We start from the raw sequence: 22512 nt of genomic DNA on the forward strand, positions 1-22512 counted from the left end.
TCCACCCCTGCCCTCACTTTTTGATAGTATAAGCAAGGTCCAGGTATTTTCTTGAAGGATTTTCTACAAAGCTGACTTCTACAACATGAATCATGAATATGAGAAGATGCTTCCTAGTTTAATAACAGAAAAATCTGTTTTAAAAACTTTTATAAAAAGCCTTTAGGCTTTATTCACTTCCCTATTGTTTGCTTCATGTGTAGGTCACATCCTGTTTCAACAAGAAGTCTGTAAGCTCCTTGAGGGTCATTAATACTCTTGCATTTCCACAAATTCTAGCGCTGTACTGGGCATAGCGTAGCAAATATTTGTGAAATTAAATTCATTTGCTGTTAATAAACTGGAGGTGAGAACTTTGCTAATAATATCTGTTTATATGAATAGAATGTCTTTAAAGACAGATTTATCGGTGGTTCGGTGATGTGACAGCTATTATTCTTAACATTTGGATTGCATCTGAAAGCTGATTCCTTTTTTAAGTTGCTTTGTTTATTTTTATGATCATTAAAGATACATACTTAGGAAGTGATGTGGAAATTATAGATGAGCACACACACAAAAAATAAAGCATAAAAGAGAAGTCACCTCATCCATAGGGCCACCCTGACTCTTTTGATGGATTTCCCACCAGCCCCCTCCCCGCCCCAGCAGGTTGAATGCTGACTCTTGCCAGAGGCTTCTAGACTTTGCTCAGTACTCAATGAATGTCTTGTTTCCTTGACTCCTCTCTCGCTCACTTTGGGTTGGTGGGTTGTCTGGCCCCAGAGGTGAGCTCTGTGCCCTGATGCATCTTAGCTCCTTTCTCTCTCCTTCCCCAGTTCTCTTTGCCATGAAGGAGGATAATGAGAAGGTGCCCACTTTGCTGACGGACTACATTTTAAAAGGTAAGAGCGGCCCAGGCCCCTGGGAGCAGAAGCATCCTCTAGGGCCCCCTCCCCCAGGACTCCTGCTGGACACGTGGAACCCACACTGCAGCCCTCCCAGGGCATCCACGCCAGGCCAGATCGGCCAGGGCCAGGGAACTCAGTGGACAATTGTGAGGAGGCCCTCGCCTTTGGATGTTGCTAGGAGGCCTGAGGAGGAGATTCCATCACCCCCGAGTCACCAGAGTGACTCCACACAAAAAGCGGCCAAACCAACAAAAGACTTATTGTGAAAGTTCTCTGCGGCTTGGGCTGTTTAGTTGGCAAAAAGAAAGCCAGACGATACCTTTAACAGTTTCAGCTACTTGAAAGGCAGCAAACTAGAGTCATGATTAGCTACATCCTTTCATAACTTTTTTGTTTCATCTTATATTACGGAAGTTTTTAATATATATAAAAGTAGAGTGAACGGTATGATGAACTGCCATGTACTTAACATCCAGCTTTAACAATTATTAACTCCTGGCCAATCTAGTTTTCGTTTATATCACTTCTCTCTTCCATGTTATTTTGAAACAAATACCAACCATTATATATATTTTTCATCCATGAATATTTCGGTGTACATTCCTAAAACATAACCACGATATCATGATCACAACTAGAAAAATAAAAAATGTAAAAGTTTCTTTGAGGGACTTCCCTGGCTGTCCAGTGGTTAAGATTCCACACTTCCACTGCAGGGGGCTCAGGTTCGATCCCTGGTCGAACTCAGATCCCGCATGCCGCATGACATGGCCAAAAAAAAAAAAAAAAAGTATCTTTGATTACCCAACCAGGGTTCAGGTTTCCCTGATTTTCCTATAAAATTTTTTCAGGTTATTTGTTTGAATCAGGATCCAAAGAATGTTCATACATTACAATTGCCTAATGTATCTCTTAAATCTCTTTTAATATATATAGGTTCCCCTTTCCCTCCTCTCTCTCATTCTTTGAATTTTATTTCTTAGAGAAACCAGGTTATTTGCCCCATAGCATTTCCTCATTCCGAGCTTTTGCTCGGTAGTTGAGTCCTCACGGTTTCATTTAATATGTTCTTCAACCTTTTGTATTTCCTGTTGCCCAGTAGAGCTAGAGGACTGATCACATTCAGATCGTCCACACCAGGCCAGACCAGGCAGGGCCAGAGAACTCAGTGTACAACTGTCCACAAAATTTTTGATAAGTTTTACGTTGTCAATGGTTGTAAACTTCCATTAAGAGACACCTATTACCTGGTTGTCTTTCTTTGGAGGATATTAATATCGTATTAGTCTGCTCAGGCTGCTAAAACAGAAGACCACCAGGTGGCTTAAACAACAGAAATTTATTTTCTCACAGTTCTGGAGGGTAGAAGTCCAGGATCAAGGGGCCAGTAAAGTGGGTTTCTAGTGAGGACTCTCTTCTTGGCTTGTAAACAGCTACCTTCTCGCTATGTTCTCACACGGCCTTTCTTCTGTGTGTATGAGGAGAGTGCCAGAGCGCTCTGGTGCTTCTTCTTACAAGGACACTAATCCCGGCAGATCAGAGCCCCACCCATATGACTTCATTTAACCCTCCCTCCTTAGAGGCTCCATCTCCAAAGACAGCTGTGCTGGGGGTTAGGGTTTCAACATGAATTCTTGGGGGGACACAAACATTGACTCTGTAACACTCTCCATCAATGGTCATTCATTGTCCAGATTCTTTTTTTCATTAGGTTTTGCTCCACAGGCACAACCTTGGGCGCAGCTTCCAAAGGCTTGTGGACCTCAGTTTAGAACCTCTGAGCTGTATTGTTTCCATAAGGCTCAGAAAGATTAATCTTAAATTTCTGCAGGATGAATTTAGGCTAAACATTGGGAAGAACTTCTGACTCTTAAAGGTTTTAAAAGAGCATCCCATTTCTCAAAGGAGGTGTGTAGAAATGGGTTCTTTAAGTCTGGGAGCCCGAGAGCTAGACTTTACCCCTCACGATCCACTGAAATGTCAGTGAATTTATAAAACTAGTTAACATTTACTGAGCACTTTCTATTTGCCTCTGAGCAACCCTGTGGGGTAGGCAGAGGCACAGTCTACTGTATACATGAAGAAACAAGCACAGGTAGAAGTTATTTCCTGAAGGTCGTAGAATTAGTAACAGCCAGACCCAGGATTTGAACCCAAGCAGACGGGCAGCAGAGACCACAAAGTGAATCATTACACTGAACAACCTCCTATCCCTGGCTCTTCCTCCTTCTGGAAGGAAGACACGTGATCACCATCCTTCCCAGGCTCTAAGGGGGCAGTTCTCTGCTCAGGACGCTGGCGACAGGCTGGCATGACCGCTCTCGGCCACGGCCACCCCGGGCTGGCAGGTCTGGCCGCACACTTGCTTTGACATCCCTTCTCTCCTCTTCTCTTTGCAGTGCTCTGTCCCACCTAACCTTGCCCTTGGGAGCAGCCTTGCTGCGGAGGTCACTGAGCAAGAGTCATCCCACCGCAGGGACTGCATGACACCACGTAGCCTCCGCCGTGTATTTAAACGTGTATAGCTTAACCTGGATTAAACATGAGCAAATGCGCGGGGTCCTTTGCTGTTGGCTTCTAGTCCTAGTAACCATTGGATGCATGACCGAGGGGGCAGGGCTGGTGACGTCACCTCTTCTCTGCCTGTGTCGGAGGGAGGTAGACGCTGTCGCCACTCATGGTGCAGTCTGGCTCCAGCCCTCAAAAACAGCTTCCACCCTAAGACTAATTTTGAAATAAACCTTCATTTAATTAATATTCTTCACGTGCTTTGGCATGTGGTGTCCCTTGGCCCTCTGGTACAAACCTCCAGAGGAAGGATGTGCAGCTGCAACCACATGATGCTCGGGGCCCGTGGCAGCCAACACGGTGTTTAGGGCCGGGCTGGGCCGGGGTGGGGGGCATGCCATGCCCTGTGGCGGGGCTGCGGTCGTACAGACGGGAGGCGGAGTCCATCTGCAGACGCCTAAGATCTAGCTGCTTGACAGCTTTACAGGGAGCCGCACGCTGAGTTGGAGGAGCTACTGGTTAGAGAGGAGATTGTGAAGTTAGCGCATGGCAAGTGAAGCTCGGGGGGCAGCGGCTGGGCAGCTGTGGTGCCTCCTGTTGGGATGACCGGGTTGACTCCCGGAGGCCCGGGTGCCGGAGGGCATCAGCTCCGCTGGGTTCTCCCAGCGTGGGGGTCCCGGCTGCTTTCCTGACTGCTCCCACCGACCCCTGGTATCCTCTGGCCGTGTGTGCCCTCCTTGCCCTCCCTGCAGCCCTCGACTCCCACGTGCTGTCCCCGGCATTGGTGGCAGGCAGTTGCCAGCTTCTTTGGGCCAGCAGGTGAAAGCTGTCCTCGTATCCGGAGGGGGCTCGATTTCACCCCGACCTGAACTGTTTTGGCTTCCATCTTCTGGCTTGAATGATATTGACTCTGCAGATTCCCACAGTCCTGTCTTAAAACGAAACTTGTATCAAGTACTTGCTATGCACCTGCCACTAGCTTTATCACCTCTGCAAATCATCTCACATCTCAGCAGCCCTACGTAGGTAGTAGCATTGTCCTGATAGAAGGATGGGGAGACCAAGAAGCAGAGATGCAGCCCTACGTAGGTAGTAGCATTGCCCTGATAGAAGGATGCAGAGACCAAGAAGCAGAGATGCTCAAAGTGGTGGAGTCAGACTGGCACCTCAGCCTCTTATCCAGTTAGATCTCCACCCCCTCTTAGGAGTTTGGTGTTTGTGTGCCACACGGAAAGCCGTGCTTCGCCACACTGGCAACCCCACAGAAGGTCACAGATCGACACAGGTGACAATAGAAGGCATCCTTGTTGCCCTGTCTCTCACTTCCTGGGCCTCTGCTTTTCTAGGAGCGGTGCCGCAGAGCAGTAGCAGTCTTCCCTGGGGGTGAGGGGGGGAGACTACCCCAGTGCCTGCAGCTCGAACTCGGGCATCTACACAGAACAGGACTTCTGTGTGGACAGAGCCCCGGCCGCTATAGGAAGGTGGAAACACCACAAGGTACCCGTGCAAATCCTCAGGGGTCAGCATGTGGACCTAAGTACCAGAGCTTTGACAAAAAGGGGCACCTGCAGTTCTGCATGCTTTGGTGCCACGGCCAAGGGGCAAAGGGCCACTGGCAGGGTGAGGTCCTTAGCACGATTCACACTTGGCCAGCTATGCAGGGGGAGCAGTGAATTCCCAAGAGCCTTTCTTCCTGCCTTGGATTTGTCAGATCTGGGTCAGCCACTCCTTTCCCCCAATTTATCCTGCCAGCAGGTGTCTGAAGCAGCAGAGACAAGCTAATCAAAGCTGCTGGCAGTTAAAAATAAACCTCAGGTGTCAAGGAGACGCCGGAGGAGGTGAGTCTAGCAGGACGGGGGCGGGGTGGGAGCGGCGGCTGCAGTTTCTCTCCTGTTGTCCACATCAGGAGCTGAGGGGGATAGTAAATCAGTGTCTCATGGTTTTGCCTCGCCCTTTCCTCTGTCCTTGCTACTCAGCATGAGGGGCTCAGACCAGCAGCAGTGACAACGCGTAGAAACTTGTTAGAAACGCAAAACTCAGGCCCAGCACCCAGGAACCCCCTGCCCCACCGTTGGAAGCTGCATTTTAACGAGATTTCCAGGCAATTGGTGTTTGTGTTACGTTTGGAGACACTTTACTAAGCTTTCAGTAAAAAGCTGGAACGCTGACTCTTGGAGACTGAACCCTCAGAAAGCAAGGATGGTGTGATTAACAGGTGACCTCACTGTCTTCCCCCGCCCCTCTGCTACTCATCCCTCAGGACTGTTGTAACGTCCAGGAAGAGTCCCAGGGCGGATGGATACTTCAAACTCCAGTCAGTCCCGATGGCAAAGCTCAAGTCGACCTAGGGGCTTGAGCCAGGCACTCAGCCAGGGCCACCGGGGAGCCAAGGCCTGCAGGGCACCCTCCTGGGCAGGTAGGACTTATTCCGGCCAGCAGGCTCCTTTACTGAGGTGCGTCCCCATCAATTAAAAGCCTCCATGTGGGTTTGCGAAGCTTAATCTGATCCAGTCTTGGTGAGGAAATGCCACTGTAGGGCCCAATGCCAGCCTTTGGTTGTGTAGAATTGAAACAAACTATCCTATGTCCCCATATTCCCTTTCCTTGTATCTCTGCTTCAAGACGGGAGACAGATGTGGTATCTCAGAAAGAAAACCCAAAGGAAAATCAATCAATCAATTAATTAATTAAAAAAGAAAAATGGGACTTCCCTGGTGGCACAGTGGTTAAGAATCCACCTGCCAACGCAAGGGACACGGGTTCAAGCCCTGGTCCGGGAAGATCCCACATGCCACGGAGCAACTAAGCCCGTGTGCCACAACTACAGAGCCCGTGAGCCGCAACTACTGAAGCCTGTGTGGCTAGAGCCCCCGCTCTCCGCAACTAGAGAAAAGCCCGCGCACTGCAACAAAGACCCAGTGCAGACAAAAATAAATAAATAAATAAACAAATTAAAAAAAAAAAAAGAAAACCCAAAGGGAAGGATGTTGGGATACTAAGTTTTATGGGATAAATTGGAGTTTTAAAATGAACTAAACCTTTTGCAGGCTCACTGGAATCATATCTGGACAATAGCTACCTTCAGCTGGAGGTCAGGGAGGAGATGGGAAAGTCATGAGGTGCAATCCAATGGGTGTTTTAGCATGAATGATGAACCAAGTCCTAACGGACGTGATGAGTCCGTTCCATGGGCTTTGAGCATCGCTGTGTCCCAGGGACTCCCCCAACAGCCCCGTCACGGAGAGCGCTTCCGGTCTCACCAAAGGCCGGGAGCAGGGGGCACCCCAGGGGCCCAGCCCTCCTTCAGCAGAAGCGTGAATCGGGAGGGAGCCGGGAGAGGTGACACCCGGGCCAGCCTCCGCGATTAGTATGCGTGGAGGGGAGAGTAATTAGATGCAGCTCTTGGAGAAGAGACACTCACGTTCTTGATGGCGTCTGATTATTTATTTCCTTGGGAGGATGAGGAGACTCCTTACGATTTCTGTCTGAGCCTGAGCTTTGCTCTCATCCCTTCATGAGAGAGGGGACGCAGAGGCCACTCTGCTTACCAGGAAGGTGCTTGGCTTCATATTACTGCCTTTCTTTTAAAAGAACAATGGGCCACCTTAGCCCACAGCCTCGCAGCTCCACCCCCCCCACCCCCCTGCCCAAGCCCTCATGCATATTCATCCTGCTTCAAAGAGCACAGCATGGAATATGCAAATTGGCCAGGCAGGAGCTGGTTGGCATTTTGATAATAGCTTTGTCTGACAAACCCCAGAGACACGTGCACATCTAGTTCCTCTTTATCTCTCTCTCTCTCTTCCCCTCCCTCCCTCCCTCTCTCCCCTTCCTCTATCCTGTGTCCCCCTCTTCATTCTCTCTTCCACTCCCCATCTGTCAGAGAACAGGAAAATGAATCACAGAACCAGAGAAGCGAGTTAATGAAAGGCCAGGTGTCTGCATTCCAGTCCGGTGTATTTCCACTTTTCTCTCCTCTCCTCCTCCTTGAACAGAACCATTTTGTTTTTCCCATTAAAGTGTTCCTGATCTGACAACGCCCGGGGCCCCGGGCCTGCCCTCTGCTCTCAGTGGCCTCCCCCACTTCGTCTGGGCCCCATTCTCTGCTCTCTCTCCCAGAGATGAGCTCCCTTCTCTTTGTCCTTCCATCTTTCAACCTGCTTTTACAGTCACCAGTCGAGCCTAAAAAACCCAAGAACCTGGCCTCGCCCTCTGAACAGGAGGGAAGGAATCACCTACACAGGCTGGAAGTGAGGGAGGCTCGGACGGCTGTTGTCATCACTGACAGGTTACTCGGACTCAGCAGTTCCTGACCGCTCTCATCCATCTCTACGACACATCTGAGCCGCCATCAGCAACGGCGCGATGGACCTGCCGTTGCCCCCTTCTTGGTCCCCGTCTGTTGACAGTCAACAGCGGCCTCTCCCCCAACACTATCTCCCCAACCCCCTGCCACAGCACCGCTCCTAGAAAAGTACGCAGAGCAATTTCTTAAGGACTTAGGTCCTGCCCCTCCCCCCCAAATGTAAATGGTTGCTCCTAGAAAAGTATGCAGAGCAATTTCTTAAGGACTTAGGTCCTGCCCCTCCCCCCCAAATGTAAATGGTTCCAGCGGGAGCTGATGGGCTACTGGGTAGATAGATGCTCTGCTTCGGGAGAAGCAGCTAAGGTTTGGATCGCACGTCTTTGAAGGCTGTTTCATCTGGGAAACTTAGAGGAGAAAAGCAAAGGCAGGGGCAGGGATGCAGGCACCTCCGAGGATTTCAGGGAAGAGGGGAGTCTCTTGCATTGACCTTGAAGGCCAGCCCTGATCAAGCCAAAGCTCAGGAGGCAAATTACCTCATAGAAGGAGCATAGGTTTGAGGCTTGGGTTCACATCCCAGCTCTACTACCTATTCGCTAAATAATTTTTTGAAATTAATTAATTAATTAATTTATGCCTGTGTTGGGTCTTCGTTTCTGTGCGAGGGCTTTGTCTAGTTGCGGCAAGCGAGGGCCGCTCTTCATCGCGGTGCGCGGGCCTCTCACTGTCGCGGCCTCTCTTGTTGCGGAGCACAGGCTCCAGACGCGCAGGCTCAGTAGTTGTGGCTTACGGGCCCAGTTGCTCCATGGCATGTGGGATCTTCCCAGACCAGGGCTCGAACCCGTGTCCCCTGCATTGGCAGGCAGATTGTCAACCACTGTGCCACCAGGGAAGCCCCGCTAAATAATTTTTGAGAAAATTATTTAATTTCTCTGTTTCCTTATTTTAGAAATGAGATATTAATATTAATCATAATGCCAGTAATTCTCCCAGGGTTTTTTTGAATCATTTACAGTATCTAGCATATATGCTAAGTGCTTAATAAATTGTGACTTTTATTGTTGCTGGTAAACTTCCAGGAACATAGAGAAAGGACTGGGCCCTATGGCCTCTTGAGCCTCACCATTTTTTCAATCCAGAAGGCACCAGGAACACCTGAAAACAAAACCAAAACAAGATAGGGTGTGGCCTGTTCCCCTCAAATCAGCCTCACCACCTCCCTTTAGGCTCCCTAAATCCTGCTTAGTGGTGGCCCATCTGATTCTAGGACCAGTGGCCTCTGGGCTCTCCTGCACAAGGCGACAAAGCCAAGAGGCAGAGCTGGGTCATATTCTGATTTCTCAGCAGGTTCATTCAAGGTGGGTGGTGGAGGAGGGACGGTGAAAAGTCACATTTATTTTGCACTTGAGAAAAGATTCTATTTTCACTGGCAAGGAGACAGGTAGAATGACAGAAGAGGAAGCACACGGACCACCCCAGACTCACTCAGAGAAGCCTCACGTGCTGTAGGATTAGCACGTGATCCGATCAGGTGGGGACGCGAGGATAAATTCAAGAGGTTGGAGAAAGGCACTGCAGATCTCCCGCATAGGAAGTTAAGCCTCGAAGACCACTGCTTCCTCCACCCGCCGCCAGAGGGCAGCTCTCAGCTCGAGGGGCGGAGGTTGGCGGGATCCGGTGAATCTCTGCAACGCGGGGGGAGCCCCGGGCTCCCGTGGCTGGACGTGGACGGCAAAGGTGGGTGACAATTTACAATGCGCTGTGGATGGGGTTCCCACAGGGAGTGGGCAAGTTGGGTTTACTGACCCTTGGTGCCCTTTCCAGGACTGAGAAACAGTGTTTTCACACTAGCCTGGGATCCTTGTGTGCAAAGACCCGTGGAGGGGGCGGTACGGAGGGCAACAAGGCCCTTTCGGCTCAGAGCGACTCACCGCGGAGCTTTTTCTGCAATCAGGCTTGGGTGAGGCAGTGGTTCAGCATCTCCGGGGTGCTATTCAAAATGCACCGACCTCAGCCCCACCCTTGGAGAGTCTGCTCTAGCAGATTGAGAATGGAATTTGGGCGCCTGCACCTCCGAAATGCTGCTCAGCAATTCTGAGGTGCCCCCTGCCGAGAACTCCTGAGGTGGGAGTCGGGAGAGAGACGAAGATGCCCTTGGGCATGGAGGTGCTCGGGGGGATTTCGTCACAAGAGAGCTAGGTTATTTCATCTCCTTCCAAAATGTGGCCCCACGTGCATACACAGCGCCGTGCAGGCAAAGGGGCAGCAGGAAATGTGGAGCAGGCTAGCTGCTGGGGGCCTGGGCAGTGATGTGGTCTCAGCTTCTCCAGCAGGGCTGGGGCCGTCCGTAGGGCGGAGCAGCATCCCCTGGAGAAGCCGGGGATCCGCTGCACCGTCGTCCGCGGGACTGAGTTTCATAGAAGATCCACCAAAGGGGAACTTAATCACCGTCCCCTCTCACCTCCTCGCTGTGCAAGTGAGGAAGTGAATTTAGATGGTCCCTGTGTGTGAGGGGAAGTATTGGCAGAGCCTCAGTCAAATCCAGGGGAAGGCAGTGCTCTTTCTCTCCCTGCAAAGGAGTCACGGGAGGCCCGCAGGTGGGCAGAGCTGGCCTTACGTGAGTCTGATATCATAAAATGTTGCAGTACTGTGGGGGGAAGAACCACCCAGAAATTCACGCAATAGCAGGTGGGTGGGAGATCTGCACACCTGAAGTGAGTTCTCTGGATAATGCTTGGGTGTAATAAGATGAAAAAAAATCTGAAAATGAAAAGGTATAATGAGATGTACACACCTGAAGGGGATTGTCTTAAATGGCTGATTGTAATGAGATGTACACAAATTGTCAGGCTTGTAATGAAATGAAAAAAAATTCTTGCCTGGTAATACTGGGTGTAATGTCTACACCTGAAATAAGTCGTCTCAGTGCACTGAGTGTAATGAGATGCACATAATTTTAAAGAGTGTAATGAGATGAAAAATAAATCAAACACTTGTCTTAAAATGAAAGATGTACTTAGATGCACACACCTGAAGGGCATTGTCCTAAATGGTTTTGGTTTAATGAGGTGCATTTAATTTGCAAAGGGGCTAAATGAGATTGGCCCAGAGAGAGGCTGAGAAATATAAAAGTATAGGGTATACTTGACAGTGGTATCATAAAATCTGCCTGGTATGTGGGATGGAAATAAGATGCTACTTTAGTAAATGCGTGGAGGACTTCCCTGGTGGCGCAGTGGTTAAGAATCCGCCTGCCAATGCAGGGGGCATGGGTTCGATCCCTGGTCCGGGAAGATCCCACATGCCACGGAGCAACTAAGCCCATGCACCACAACTACAACTGCTGAGCCCGCGCTCTAGAGCCCGCGAGCCACACTGCTGAGCCCACGTGCTGCAACTACTGAAGCCTGCATGCCTAGAGCCCGTGCTCCGCAACGAGAGAAGCCACCGCAATGAGAAGCCTGCGCACCACAATGAAGAGTAACCCCCGCTCACCACAACTAGAGAAAGCCCACGCACAGCAACGAAGACCCAGCACAGCCAAAAAGAAAGAAAGGAAGAAAGAAATGCGTGGAGTATGATGCTGTTGGCATTCTTTCTGCCGGTCCTCCGTGACCTTTGGTCTGGGATGCTCTGCAAAGTTAAATTATCCTCTGTCCCTCATACGATGCCAGGCACATAGTAGGCACCTGTGGATATTCACTGAATGATTAACTGGCTCAGGGAGTTGTAGTGTATTTAGCAAAAGGAAGTTAAAGGGAGCAGCTGTAAAATAAGGAACTTCTAAAAGGCAACTGAAAACTATTTTCTGAGAGCGATGTTTCTCAAAGTCTTTAGCATCTTGATCAGAATCTGGGAAAAATCTAGTCGTGGGGCCTAATCATATATAACAAGCAACCTGGTGGTTTTTATGCCCCAAGGCTCGTGATCGCCTCTGAAGGCCAGGTAGGCAGGCAACATATGAGTGAAGGTATCTGGATGTCAGACGCAGGTACCTTTGCAATTAAAGGTGGGAGATTCTTCACTTCCACAAATATATTCTCCCCAATTTTTTCAAAGGCAGATCCCTTTTTCAAAGGCAGAGCCCCCCCCCCCTTTTTTAAAGGAACCATTGTCTTATTTTTATAAATTTACTTTTATTTGTTTATTTTTGGCTGCATTAGGTCTTCGTTGCTGCGTGCTGGCTCTCTCTAGCTGCGGTGAGCGGGGGCTACTCCTCGTTGCGGTGCACGGGCTTCTCGTTGCAGTGGCTTCTCTGGCGGGGCACTGGCTCTAGGTGCACGGGCTCAGTAGTTGTGGCACACGGGCTTAGTTGCTCTGTGGCATGTGGAATCTTCCCGGACCAGGGCTCGAACCCGTGTCCCCTGCATTGGCAGGCGGATTCTTAACCATGCGCCACCAGTGATGTGCCACCATCACTCTTGCTGGAGCAATGGGTATAGAGATGTATTTTCCTTTTTAAAAAAACCACTCAAATATTGGAGGGAAAGGCAAAAAAGGAAAAGAATAAAAGGGAGGAGGAAGCATAATTAGTTAACGAGCCAACCAAGGAGTGGCAGCCCAATAATAAATGACCCTCAGCCTTCGGGTTGGGGGACCACATGAGTTGCCATTGTCACGACAACCTGGAGGCCACATCATCGGGGGCCACAGTGACTCAACTACATTCAGCTGTAGCCGGGTGGGAATATAGGTCCCGAGTTGCCTGATTGCCCGATTTTTGAAGAGAAACCAGGAATCTGAATTTTTATGTGCAACCTTCTAACTTAAATGTTGGCCCCCAAATTTTACAAAACAATATATGGTCCAAACAAAACATGGCCGTGAGCTGAATTTGACCTGAGTGCCTCCTGTTTACAACTCTGAATGATCAAGTTTGAGGTCATTGTCCTAGGATGCGATCATAACTCATCCATTATGGGGATGTTAGGAGCTCACTTCAGTCTCAATCTTCCCCTAGAATGTGAATTCCCTAAAAGCAAGAACTATGTCTTTGTTGATCACAGTTATATCCTCAGTATCTAGAATTGCCTGGGACAGAGTCGGCGCTCAATTAATACATGAATGAATGAGTCCGTGCCGGCTGCAGTGTGACAGTCACTGCCCTCATCTGGTCACGTACAAGGCAGCAGAGAGGTCCCATGGTCGAGGAAGTTGAGCTCTGGTCATGAATTTCCCTGAGCAGGAATCTCCAATCAGGTCATCCCTGATGGGCTCAGGGCTGGGGCTAAAAGTTAGTCTGAACATTTCCCAGGGCCCTGATACAACAGCTCCATTTTGGGGGTAAAGGAACTCTCCCCCACCCCCAACCCCGCATTGTCCCATCTCTCTTACTTCCGCATGGATTGTGGCACATCTTCTCCGTGGGTTGGATAGGATTGGGGTCATGCACAGACAGAGGTTGCTGTCTCAAAACACAACCACCCACATCTCAAATGATTTAGGAAACCACTTTTTAGTTAGAAGCATTGTGTAAAAGATGGTAGAACTTGAGAGAAAAACTTAGGAAGGGGTGGGAGAGGCTGGGGTAGGCCACTGTGATTTCTGAGAGTAGTGTTTCCTAAAATGTGTTTTGTGTGTAACTAGTATAATTGAATAGACATTACTTGAAAGAAAAGATAAATACATTTGGGAAACATGTTAAACAGACAGGTTTCTTTCCTGCAGGACTTCTCAGAGGCTTTAATGTACTAATGCACATTATGAAACTCCTCTAACAAAATATAATATGCAGTTCATCCTAGACTAATTGGGCTGTGGAATTTTTTTTTTTTTTTTTTGATAGCATATCTTTTAAGACTGTGTTCCTTGGAAATCACTGCTTTGAAAGCTGTCTTCCTGGCTCTGGAAGGTGAGGTTCTAGGTATCATCGTCCTGTGGCTCTTGAGACTTTTTTCACTGCCCAGAGGCGGCGTCTCTGCTGTGTTTGCAGAATCTCCAGGTGTGACTGGGGGTTGGGCTCTGGGAGGGCGGTGACCCAGGGGACCGCTATCCACGCTGCATGGAGGCCCGTTTTGCCTGTGGAATCGCTCCCTTTCCCATCTTCAGCCTGGCCAGAGGGTGTCCACGGCAGCAGCCTTTTTGAATGGGAACAAGGAACTCCCCCTCCTGCTTCTAAACCGATACCCCAGTACAGGGCCCAGATAAGGAAACCTCTAGGTTGAAAGTAACACGAAAGACTGCCTCTCACTTAGTTGGGGAGACAGCTGCCTCTAAATTTCTTCCCGCCCTAGGGAATAGAGTGCTGAATTATGGGGTTCAAAGGGCACGCTACCCTCTGGACACAGCTCCTGGATTCAATGTGGCAGTCAAGACTGCCTCTCCTTCCTGATTCCCGGGACCTTTCACCTGAGGGATAGGGCATGTGAGGGCTGGGGGAGGGGCAGTGGTGGCCCCAGGTTGCATGGAGGTCGGAAAAGCCAGGGGCTTTGAGGGTAGAGTGTGGTGGAAGAGCTCCCCTGCTATGGGGGGAGCCTGCCAGGAGAGGGCAGTGCAGAGCCTCCTCCTGTCTTCCCTCCTCCATCTCTTTGTCTCGGAGCAGACACGTCTGCCCTGAGTGTACCGAACTTGGCCATCTTCCTCCCCAGACAGGTAAACTGAGGACACCCAGAAAGCCCTCTTCCTTGGTCCTTTCATGGGTACTCAGGTCAACAAGGAGTATGCTGAGGCCTCCAAATTTTCTCTGGTCCAGGGTCCCCCTAACCCCTAATCACAGAAAAAGAGAATCGTGCGCCAGAATTATGGTAGGTAATAAGGTTTACTGAAAACTCGGCCACATTCAGTACTGGTTTGGTGGATACATCAGAAGAGGTTGCATAACATTAGGCAGGTGGAGGGGGCTGGGAGGAGGATGTGTGGGCACGTGTGTGCAGGTGTGCCTGTGCTGGGGTGGGATGCCTGTCCAAAGTGATAAGTGGAAGGGTGTGTGTGTGCGAACAAGAAAAATGAACCAGAACAGGAAATGTATTTTATCCCACTTCACGTTGCAAAAGTCTCACGCCAAAAAAGCTAGACTTTCCTCTACCTATGGCATCAACAGGGAGTAAAAAATGATTGGATCACCCAGATTATAAATAAGGTTATTTGTTTCTCAAAAATCCCTATTAAAACATTAAATATCAGCTCTTTTGGGGGAAGAAATACATTCATTTCAGGGAGACCTCAGGAAAGCCACCATCCTTTTGCTCCTCCTTAGGGGGCCCCGCGGGGGCCCTCGAGTTGAGCCGGGCAGCCGCTTACATCCTGCCACTGACGGAGACGGCCAACGCACAACTGACAAATGAAGCTGCAAGTCCAGTAAATTAAATTCAATGGAAAACACACGTGTGATCAGTCCCGTCATTCACAGCCATAGGGGTGGGAGGGAACGGGAGGATGGGGTGCCAACCCCAGGGGACCGGATGTTGAGGTGGGAGGGTGTGTGTTGGGCAGATGGTGGGAAGACTCCTCCTCCTGGTGGAGCCCCAGTTCCTCCAGTGCTGTGTAAGTGATGGTGTGTAGAACAGTGAGGCGGGGGGTGGGGCACCTCCTCCACACTTTGGATATTGATGGGAAGAGGGATGTAGCACCTTCTCCAACCCCTGGCTTCCCACTGGGCTGGATGCTGCTTTCCAATGTTTCTTCGGCCTCCTCTGAAGGATAGAGTGAAGACGAGAGGATGAAGGCTGGTGGAGCTGGCCTGGGAGCAGGGGGACAGCAGTGAGGGACGGGGAGGGTGGACAGATTCCAAGCTAACCCGTCTCCACCCTCTCTGATGGCCCCTGGAGGGGGTGGGACGTCTGGGAGCTCCATCCGAGGGCTGGAACATCTGGGATAAGACGCTGCTGTCCTGTTGTTACAGGAGCTGAGTTCTGTGACCACTGGGGACAGCTGTGGTCCCCAAAGTCACCTTGATATGGCTCCTAGCCCAGGTTCTGCCGTCTCCTTGGGTCCTGGAGCCAACCCAGGTGAGGGGACTCTGCTTAACCTCCTATAAATGAGCCCACCAGCTTACCACTGATTTCCAGGAGAGAGAGAAGGCGGCTCTGGTGGCTCCCATCCCTCTCTCCCAAGTCCACGGTTGCCTGTGCCCAGAGACAGGGCCTTGGAGGACTGAGAGGGGCTCTAGGGAATCCAGGTCCCACTCTGGTCTGCCGGATGTGATGCCTCAGGCCGTTCCCCTCCTCCAGCCATGGATTATATGTTCAGGCTCCCTCCTGCCCTTGAATGTCTCTCAGAGGAGCTCACAACCCTCTGGAGGTGGAACCCAGCCTCCCCTTGTCCCTCCCTTTCCTCCTAACTAACTCTGTTCCCTGGCAAGGCTCACTCTGTGGACAGCACTGATCCACCTCACAGCGCAGGGCTTGGAAACAACGCAAGTCCTTCAGTGGCGGGGGCTGGGGGGCCTGGGTGCCATCTGTCCTCAGGGATTTGGTGAGTCCAGATCTCACTCCTGCCTTCCTGTCTAGGCTGCTCGACTGGCCCCGCCAAACGGAGTCCCCTGCAGCTCTAGGGAAGTGGGGCCAGGGTACTGGTTGAAGCTTGGTGGTTGGGAAGGAGCAGGTGTTTCCTCTGCATTTCCTCCAGCTACTGATTTTGGGAAGCCAGGGTCCAACTTCCTCGGTGCTGCCTGCCCGTGTCTCCTTCCCCCCCACCCTGAAGCCCTCCTGACGACACTCCTCTCCTGCTCGGTGATCAGTGCCATCTGGGCTGCCCGACTACTCCAGGGAGTCACTGTGTTCCAAGCCCAGGTCGCTGACATTCGTTGTCTGCAGCTCGTCGGCCTCCTCCTCCAGCTCCTCCTCCTCCTCCTCCTCCATCTCATCCTCATCCTCTTCTTCTGTCCCATCCAATGAGTCGTCGTGTGCGGCCATCATAGCCTGCTGCATGGCCATGGTGGCATTGTCGGAGGACAGGGACTGCAGGTTGTCCAGGTTGATGGAACCTACGTGAGAGAAGAAGGCAGGGGTCAGGCCCAGGAAAGCCAGTGGATTCAGTGGTGAGCTCCTACACTGGACAGTCCCCTGGCGTGAAGTCTCCTGTCTGTTGCCCTGTCAGCCACTCCCTGCCCCATCCCAAGCAGCGGCACTCCTGGGTACCACTTCCTGAGCATCTTCTGGGTAAGTATGTCAAACACTGTTGCCTTTCGAAGAATTCTGTAAGTAGGTATTATCATCCCCATCCTAAAGAGGAGGAAACAGTCTCAGACAGTTGAGTCATTAGCTCAGAATGACACAGTCAGGCATGATATAGCTGGGATTCTCTCCCTGGTTGGTCAAGCTCAAAATCTGTTGATTTCTACTCTACCTCATAAGACTATTGCCCACCACACAGAACTGGTACCCAGTCACATAAATGCACGCATACATGAAGGTACGCCTGCACACGTGTGCACCTCCACTCCACTTCCCACACAGCTAGCTTCACATGCTAAGCTATAAAATGTTGTCTGGCTCGTGGCTCATTGAATTATTCATTGTGCACCAGGCGACCGGCAATTAGAAACGTGTATACGGAGGGTGTGATGGAGAAGCTGGGAAAACAAAGCTCTTCCTGGCCTCCGTTCACAAGCCAGCTGCCTGCTTTGGTATGTATAGATGGCCCTGGCTCTTGGGGAACTGTGCAAACACTCACCGGTGCTGAGGGACTTCAGGTGGGTGTGGGACTGAGGAGGGGGGACTCTGCTGAGAAGCCACTGACTCAGATGACCACCAGCTGACTCCCACTCGTCTTTGTGAGATTGCTTTTGGCTTGTTAAAATATATGCAAAAAAAAAAAAAAATCCCTTTCTTTCAGGCTGACATACGTCATTTGATGGGGATCGGGTAGGGATAAGTATTGTGACAGAGCTGACACGGCCACTCAAGTGTGTAGACGTTCAGCCCCTGACTCTGTGCACAGCTGCACCCGTAGGAGCTCCAGGAGCCCCCTCCCAACCAGCCCCCCGCCCCCATCTACAGTACCCTCAGCCCCAGCTCTTACCATCGGGGTTTGTCCCTGGGGCACCGCCCTGCTGCTGCAGCACCCCTGCAGCGATGGAGTTGGGCCAGAATCTTTGGGTGGGCCGGTGCTGCGACTTGATTTTCTTCGCTTTGGGGGCAGGGTCGGGGTTGCTGGCATCAAGCATGGGCTGCAGGATGCGCCTCCGGGCATTGATGAACCTGCCCAGGGGTAAGATGGAGACGGGTAAGTCACCACCAGGGGGCGGGAGCATGTGTGCACAGGTACGTGTGTCTGTGTGTGTGTGTGTGCACGTGGGTGCACGTGGGTGCATGTGTGTGCGTGTGTGTGCAGAGAGCGCCAAGCCGCTTCCAGACTCTCAGAAGCTGGTCCTTGTACGGAACAGACCAGGGTCTGGTCTAGGGTGTGGAAGCACAGCTGTGATGAGCCCTGGGCATCAAGGAGCTCGTGACGTCACCAGGGGGCTTGGTGACCACAAACCAGCGTGGGATGAATGCGTGAGAAGGGTCGGGAATCTCTGCTCCAGACCGGTCAGGACTGAACAGAGGAAGGAAGAGCCCCCCCAGTCAAAGGCACTAACCTCTGACCTGACCTCTCTCCAGAGGGCCAAGGGTCTGCTCCCATCCAGCCAGAACTTGCCCTCTGAGATTTCTATGACACCCCAGCCGGCCACAGAGGAGGGGAGCAAGGGAGCCCTGTGGGGTGAGAACTGCCAGCTCCTCCCTATCCTTCCTGCTCCCAGCCCTGCAGAGTGTTTCAGCTTGAGCTCTTTTTACATGGGTGGTGAGTAGACCAGATGACCACCGGTGGCCTCGGGTTGTGGGATGCAGGCACCCTTGTGTGTCTGTAGTGCAGGTGGGGCTGGGTTTTCTATTAGGCAAGAAGCTTCCAGTGATGTTCCTGACACAGTCTCCCAGGAGAGGGCGCTGAGAAGCTGCAGATGAGGCTGTAGGTGTTGATTCCGGATGTCTGCTTCCAGCCCACGTGGGACAGCTGGCATGGTCGCCAGGTTGAGACTGAGGCCAGGCTGGGCACTCTAGCCTCTTTCCCCTGCTATGTATTCCCCTGCCCAGCAAGTGGCCCCTGGGTCTGAGAGCCTCTGGGCAGACGATACTAACTCACCAGTTATTCACTTGCAGGAGGGTGAGGTTTGTCTGGGCCGCGATCTGCCTCTTCTCATCCTCTGTGGGGTAGGGGTGCTGAAATGAGAGGTGACGGGCTAGTGAGGGGTGGGCACGTGGTGGCCTGGTCCCCCTAGAGACCATGCCCACGACACAGGCAGCATCGCGGGCCAGGTAGCCCCAGTGGTTTGGAAGCCCAAAAAGGGGAAAGTGTAATGTTGTTCCCCTGAAAGGATGGCCAAGGGCTTGGAGGGAGGCTGCTCTGTGCCTGAGGAGGGCCACCTGCCCTGAGCCCAGCCCCCCGTGGCGGAGGACCAAGTGGTTTCCCAAGGGTCGGTACAGTTCAATCCTGATCACTTCCAAAGCAGCGTCACATTCTCACTTGGTCCACCCCCAAACAGGCAGGTCAGGCATTATCAATATTAGGATTGACAATGGCCTCTAAAGCCCATAGGACTCTCAGAAGGTGGTAAACGGGTGAACGAATCCATTTAATTTAAACTAACTGACATTTACTGAATATCTACTACGTGTGCAGATTCATGCAGGCATCCTAGGAGACAGAAGATAAATATAATGATAACTACGACTTGTGTCATACTTTATAGCCTATGAAATGCTTTCATGCACTTAATTTCACTTAATAAAGCATATCGGTAAAACTTGGGAAGAGGCAGGTTAGGTGAAGAAACTGAAGGACTATCTCCACTGTCCCCCAGATGGCGGCATCAGCTTGGAACTCAGTTCTGACATTGGTCCAGGCTCCCCCCATCACTTCATGCTGCCACTTTGTGAGACGGAGTCGGTGTCTTTGTGAGGGTGAGTGAGGACGTGGGGCAGGGCCTTCAGTCCTGCACTGATTACACGTTTGTCTCTCTCGGATCGTGCTTCATGAGGGCAGAGACCAGCTCGTATTAATGTATCCCCAGCACCCGCCACATGTACCTGAAGTACAAATGGCTGCCGAGCAAAAGAAAGCAGAAACAAGGCGGTAGGTGCCGGGGTTTGGGTAACAAGCGCCAGAGAAGCTTAGGAGAAGTGGGTGTTGGCCAAAGCGCCGGGGAGGCTGAATAGGTCACATTAAAGACTGGGAAAGTTTGGGGTGGCCGTGGGTTAGGGGACCTTCTGGATTCCACTGGGTGGTAAGCCCCATGATGTCTGGGTCTATGTGTCTGTGTGTCTTTCCCAGGCTTCTGCATAACACCTGGCACCCAGCAGGCTTGCAATATAGGTGTGATGAGCGTCTGAATGGGTCAGAGCCTTGCCCTGGCAGCTAGGGGAGGTTCGGGAGCTCTCAGGGTAGAGGGCCAAGCTGTCCTCAGGTCAGAATCATCCCCTTATTGAGGTGGTATGAGATAGTGGTGCTTGGGCTTTCCAAAGTCCTGAAGACCGGGACTCAGATTCTGGCTCTATCATGAAGAGCTATGAGATCTCAGGCCCATCACTTAACCCCGCATCATAAAGTCATCTAAAGATTAAAAGAAATTATATGGGGGCTTCCCTGGTGGCGCAGTGGTTGAGAATCTGCCTGCTAATGCAGGGGACACGGGTTCGAGCCCTGGTCTGGGAAGATCCCACATGCCACGGAGCAGCTAGGCCCGTGAGCCACAACTACTGAGCCTGCGCGTCTGGAGCCCGTGCTCCGCAACAAGAGAGGCCGCGATAGTGAGAGGCCCGCGCACCGCGATGAAGAGTGGCCCCCGCTCGCCGCAACTAGAGAAAGCCCTCGCACAGAAACGAAGACCCAACACAGCCATAAATAAAATAAAAAAGAAAAAAAAAGAAAAAAGAAATTATACTTGTAAAGCTCTCAATAAGAGATCGCACTTCATACTATTATTGGACAACGTTGGCAAGGTGCTTAAAGCTCTCTATGGGATGAACTTGAGACCAGCCACCTCCACAGACTCTCATTATCGGTGACAAAGGAAAGGAACCTCTTCGGTGTCCTCAGGGTCCCTTGACTGAAGCAATCAGGGTCGTGTGTTGTTTTAATTCACACCTCTGACCCTGACCACGACGCCAGGGCAGCCGGGACTCGTGATCCATATAATATTAAGATTGTAACAAGAAGGAAAGCACGTCGGTGTCATAGGAGCCCGTTTCATCTAACTGGGAAGGAGCTGAGGGAGGTGGGGAGGAGACTGTAGCCTCCCAGGGGCTCCATGCATCTGACACCCTCCGGGGAGGGGTGGTGGCCGAGCCCTCCTCCCCTGCCCCGTGGAGCTCCAAGCTCAGCGGCCCTGATAAGGAGCCGAGCAGCTTCCCTGTCACCCGTGGCAACCGGTCTGAGAACACAGCAAAAATATAGTAACCTTTTGGCCTTCCCGGGCCCCACTAGGCCCTTCATACCTTCACGCCTTTGCACATGCTGTTCCCTCTGCTGGAATGCTCTTTCTCCCACTTTTCCACTGCGTGCGTTTCTGAGCTTCTGCAAAGACCTTTCACAGGTCAAGTCCCCTGTGAGGCCTTTCCCCCAGCTCCCCGGGGCAAAGTTAGTCACTGCTGCACTTGAATAATTGCCTTTAGCCCACTATATGGTGATAGATATCTCCCCCTCTCCTGGGAGTTGCTCTCAGGCAGGGACCCAGTCTTATTAGACATTGCATCTCCAGTGTCCAGACCAGTAACAGGCAGAGTGGATATTCAGTGTTCGTGTATGAAACAGATGACTGAACCAGCACAAGAAGGAGATGGCTGACTTGTTCCCTGAGCCTCGCCAACTCTGCCGGTTCCTCAACCACAAACGCTGGGAAGCTGCTACCCCGGAGGTGCCCGCAAGTGAACGATACCCGGCCGTAGAGCTCACAGCTTAGAGGGAAAGGCTACAGGCAAAGGAAAAAGCCTCTATTAGAAAGTAGTGTGTCTTCAGCACTGCAGTCTGTAAACTGTCTTAGTAAAGAGCTCAGATTCTGGAGCAAAAAAAAAAAAAAAAGTCGTGTGTAAGTACCCATCGGGTGGTAAGAGAAGTCAGGGGAGCCCTCCCTAGGGAGGAGGGACTTCAATTGGATTTTGAAGAATGGCCAAGCCATCCCAGTAAAGGAGGACCTGGGCGTTCCAGACAGGGGCTTTGCACTGGGACTTATAGTCAAGTCAGTCAGATGCAAATCTCGTCCACCATTAAAAACCTCCAGAGAAGGAAATGCTTCAGGCTCACCCAGATAATGTTTGCTGTCTCTAAGGAGGCTTCCGGTGCAGGCCGCCATTCTGAGTGGATGCCATCAGTCCACAGAGTAATGTGCTCCCAATTGATGGAGAGGGAGGGAGGCAGGGTCCCTGAAACTGACTGCTTGTCCTCTTATTACCATACAAAGCCCTTATCCTCCTGGGGGGCAAGTCCCACCACCCAGCTCTCCTGGGACCAGTGTCTCGTAAGGCATGCGGGGGAGGCCATGGGGTGAGTGGCAGCATCTGGCACGGCCTTGGGGACACGTGTGTCGCCAGAACATTCCTGGCGCCATGTCTGAGAGCTCATGGGAGCGGTCCAGCTTGTCCATGCCTCCAGCTTGTCTACGCCTCACACCAGATGATTCCTGAGGACAGAGTCAAAATAGTCCTGGCCCCTGGACAGCCCCCGATTTGGTCAGTGCTACTTTTAGCACAATCGGAACGGCTCGAGGCCAGGGACGGGGAGAGGAGCCCAGCGAGATGGCGGTGAGCCATCAGGCCGCGGCAGCTGCGCTCTGATAACTATTTGGAGGAACTCCTCCGGAGTCGGGAGGGAAGGGCACAGACAGCAGCCCGCTAGAAG

The 22512-nt window shown here is 51.5% G+C and overlaps 2 protein-coding genes across 4 annotated transcripts in view; one reads left to right on the plus strand and one right to left on the minus strand.

The window, feature by feature from the left end:
- FEZ1 (fasciculation and elongation protein zeta 1) overlaps nucleotides 1-3647 on the plus strand; it is a 38722-nt gene extending 35075 nt beyond the window's left edge. For both annotated transcript variants that reach the window (XM_036862500.1, XM_036862499.1), the window contains 2 exons: nucleotides 819-884; nucleotides 3290-3647. In XM_036862500.1, coding sequence (XP_036718395.1) covers nucleotides 819-884; nucleotides 3290-3306 — 83 coding nt within the window. In that variant the 3' untranslated portion in view covers nucleotides 3307-3647. The remainder of the gene's footprint in view (nucleotides 1-818; nucleotides 885-3289) is intronic.
- A 10792-nt stretch (nucleotides 3648-14439) lies between these two features.
- Nucleotides 14440-22512, minus strand: part of PKNOX2 (PBX/knotted 1 homeobox 2) — a 258828-nt gene continuing 250755 nt past the window's right edge. For both annotated transcript variants that reach the window (XM_036861893.1, XM_036861894.1), the window contains 3 exons: nucleotides 18763-18839; nucleotides 17662-17840; nucleotides 14440-16624 (listed from right to left, as the gene is read on the minus strand). In XM_036861893.1, the coding sequence (XP_036717788.1) occupies nucleotides 16398-16624; nucleotides 17662-17840; nucleotides 18763-18839 (483 nt within the window). In that variant the 3' untranslated portion in view covers nucleotides 14440-16397. The remainder of the gene's footprint in view (nucleotides 16625-17661; nucleotides 17841-18762; nucleotides 18840-22512) is intronic.

The sequence above is a fragment of the Balaenoptera musculus genome, chromosome 8 (genome assembly GCF_009873245.2).
Source record: "Balaenoptera musculus isolate JJ_BM4_2016_0621 chromosome 8, mBalMus1.pri.v3, whole genome shotgun sequence".
In the NCBI taxonomy this organism is placed as follows: Eukaryota; Metazoa; Chordata; class Mammalia; order Artiodactyla; family Balaenopteridae; genus Balaenoptera; species Balaenoptera musculus.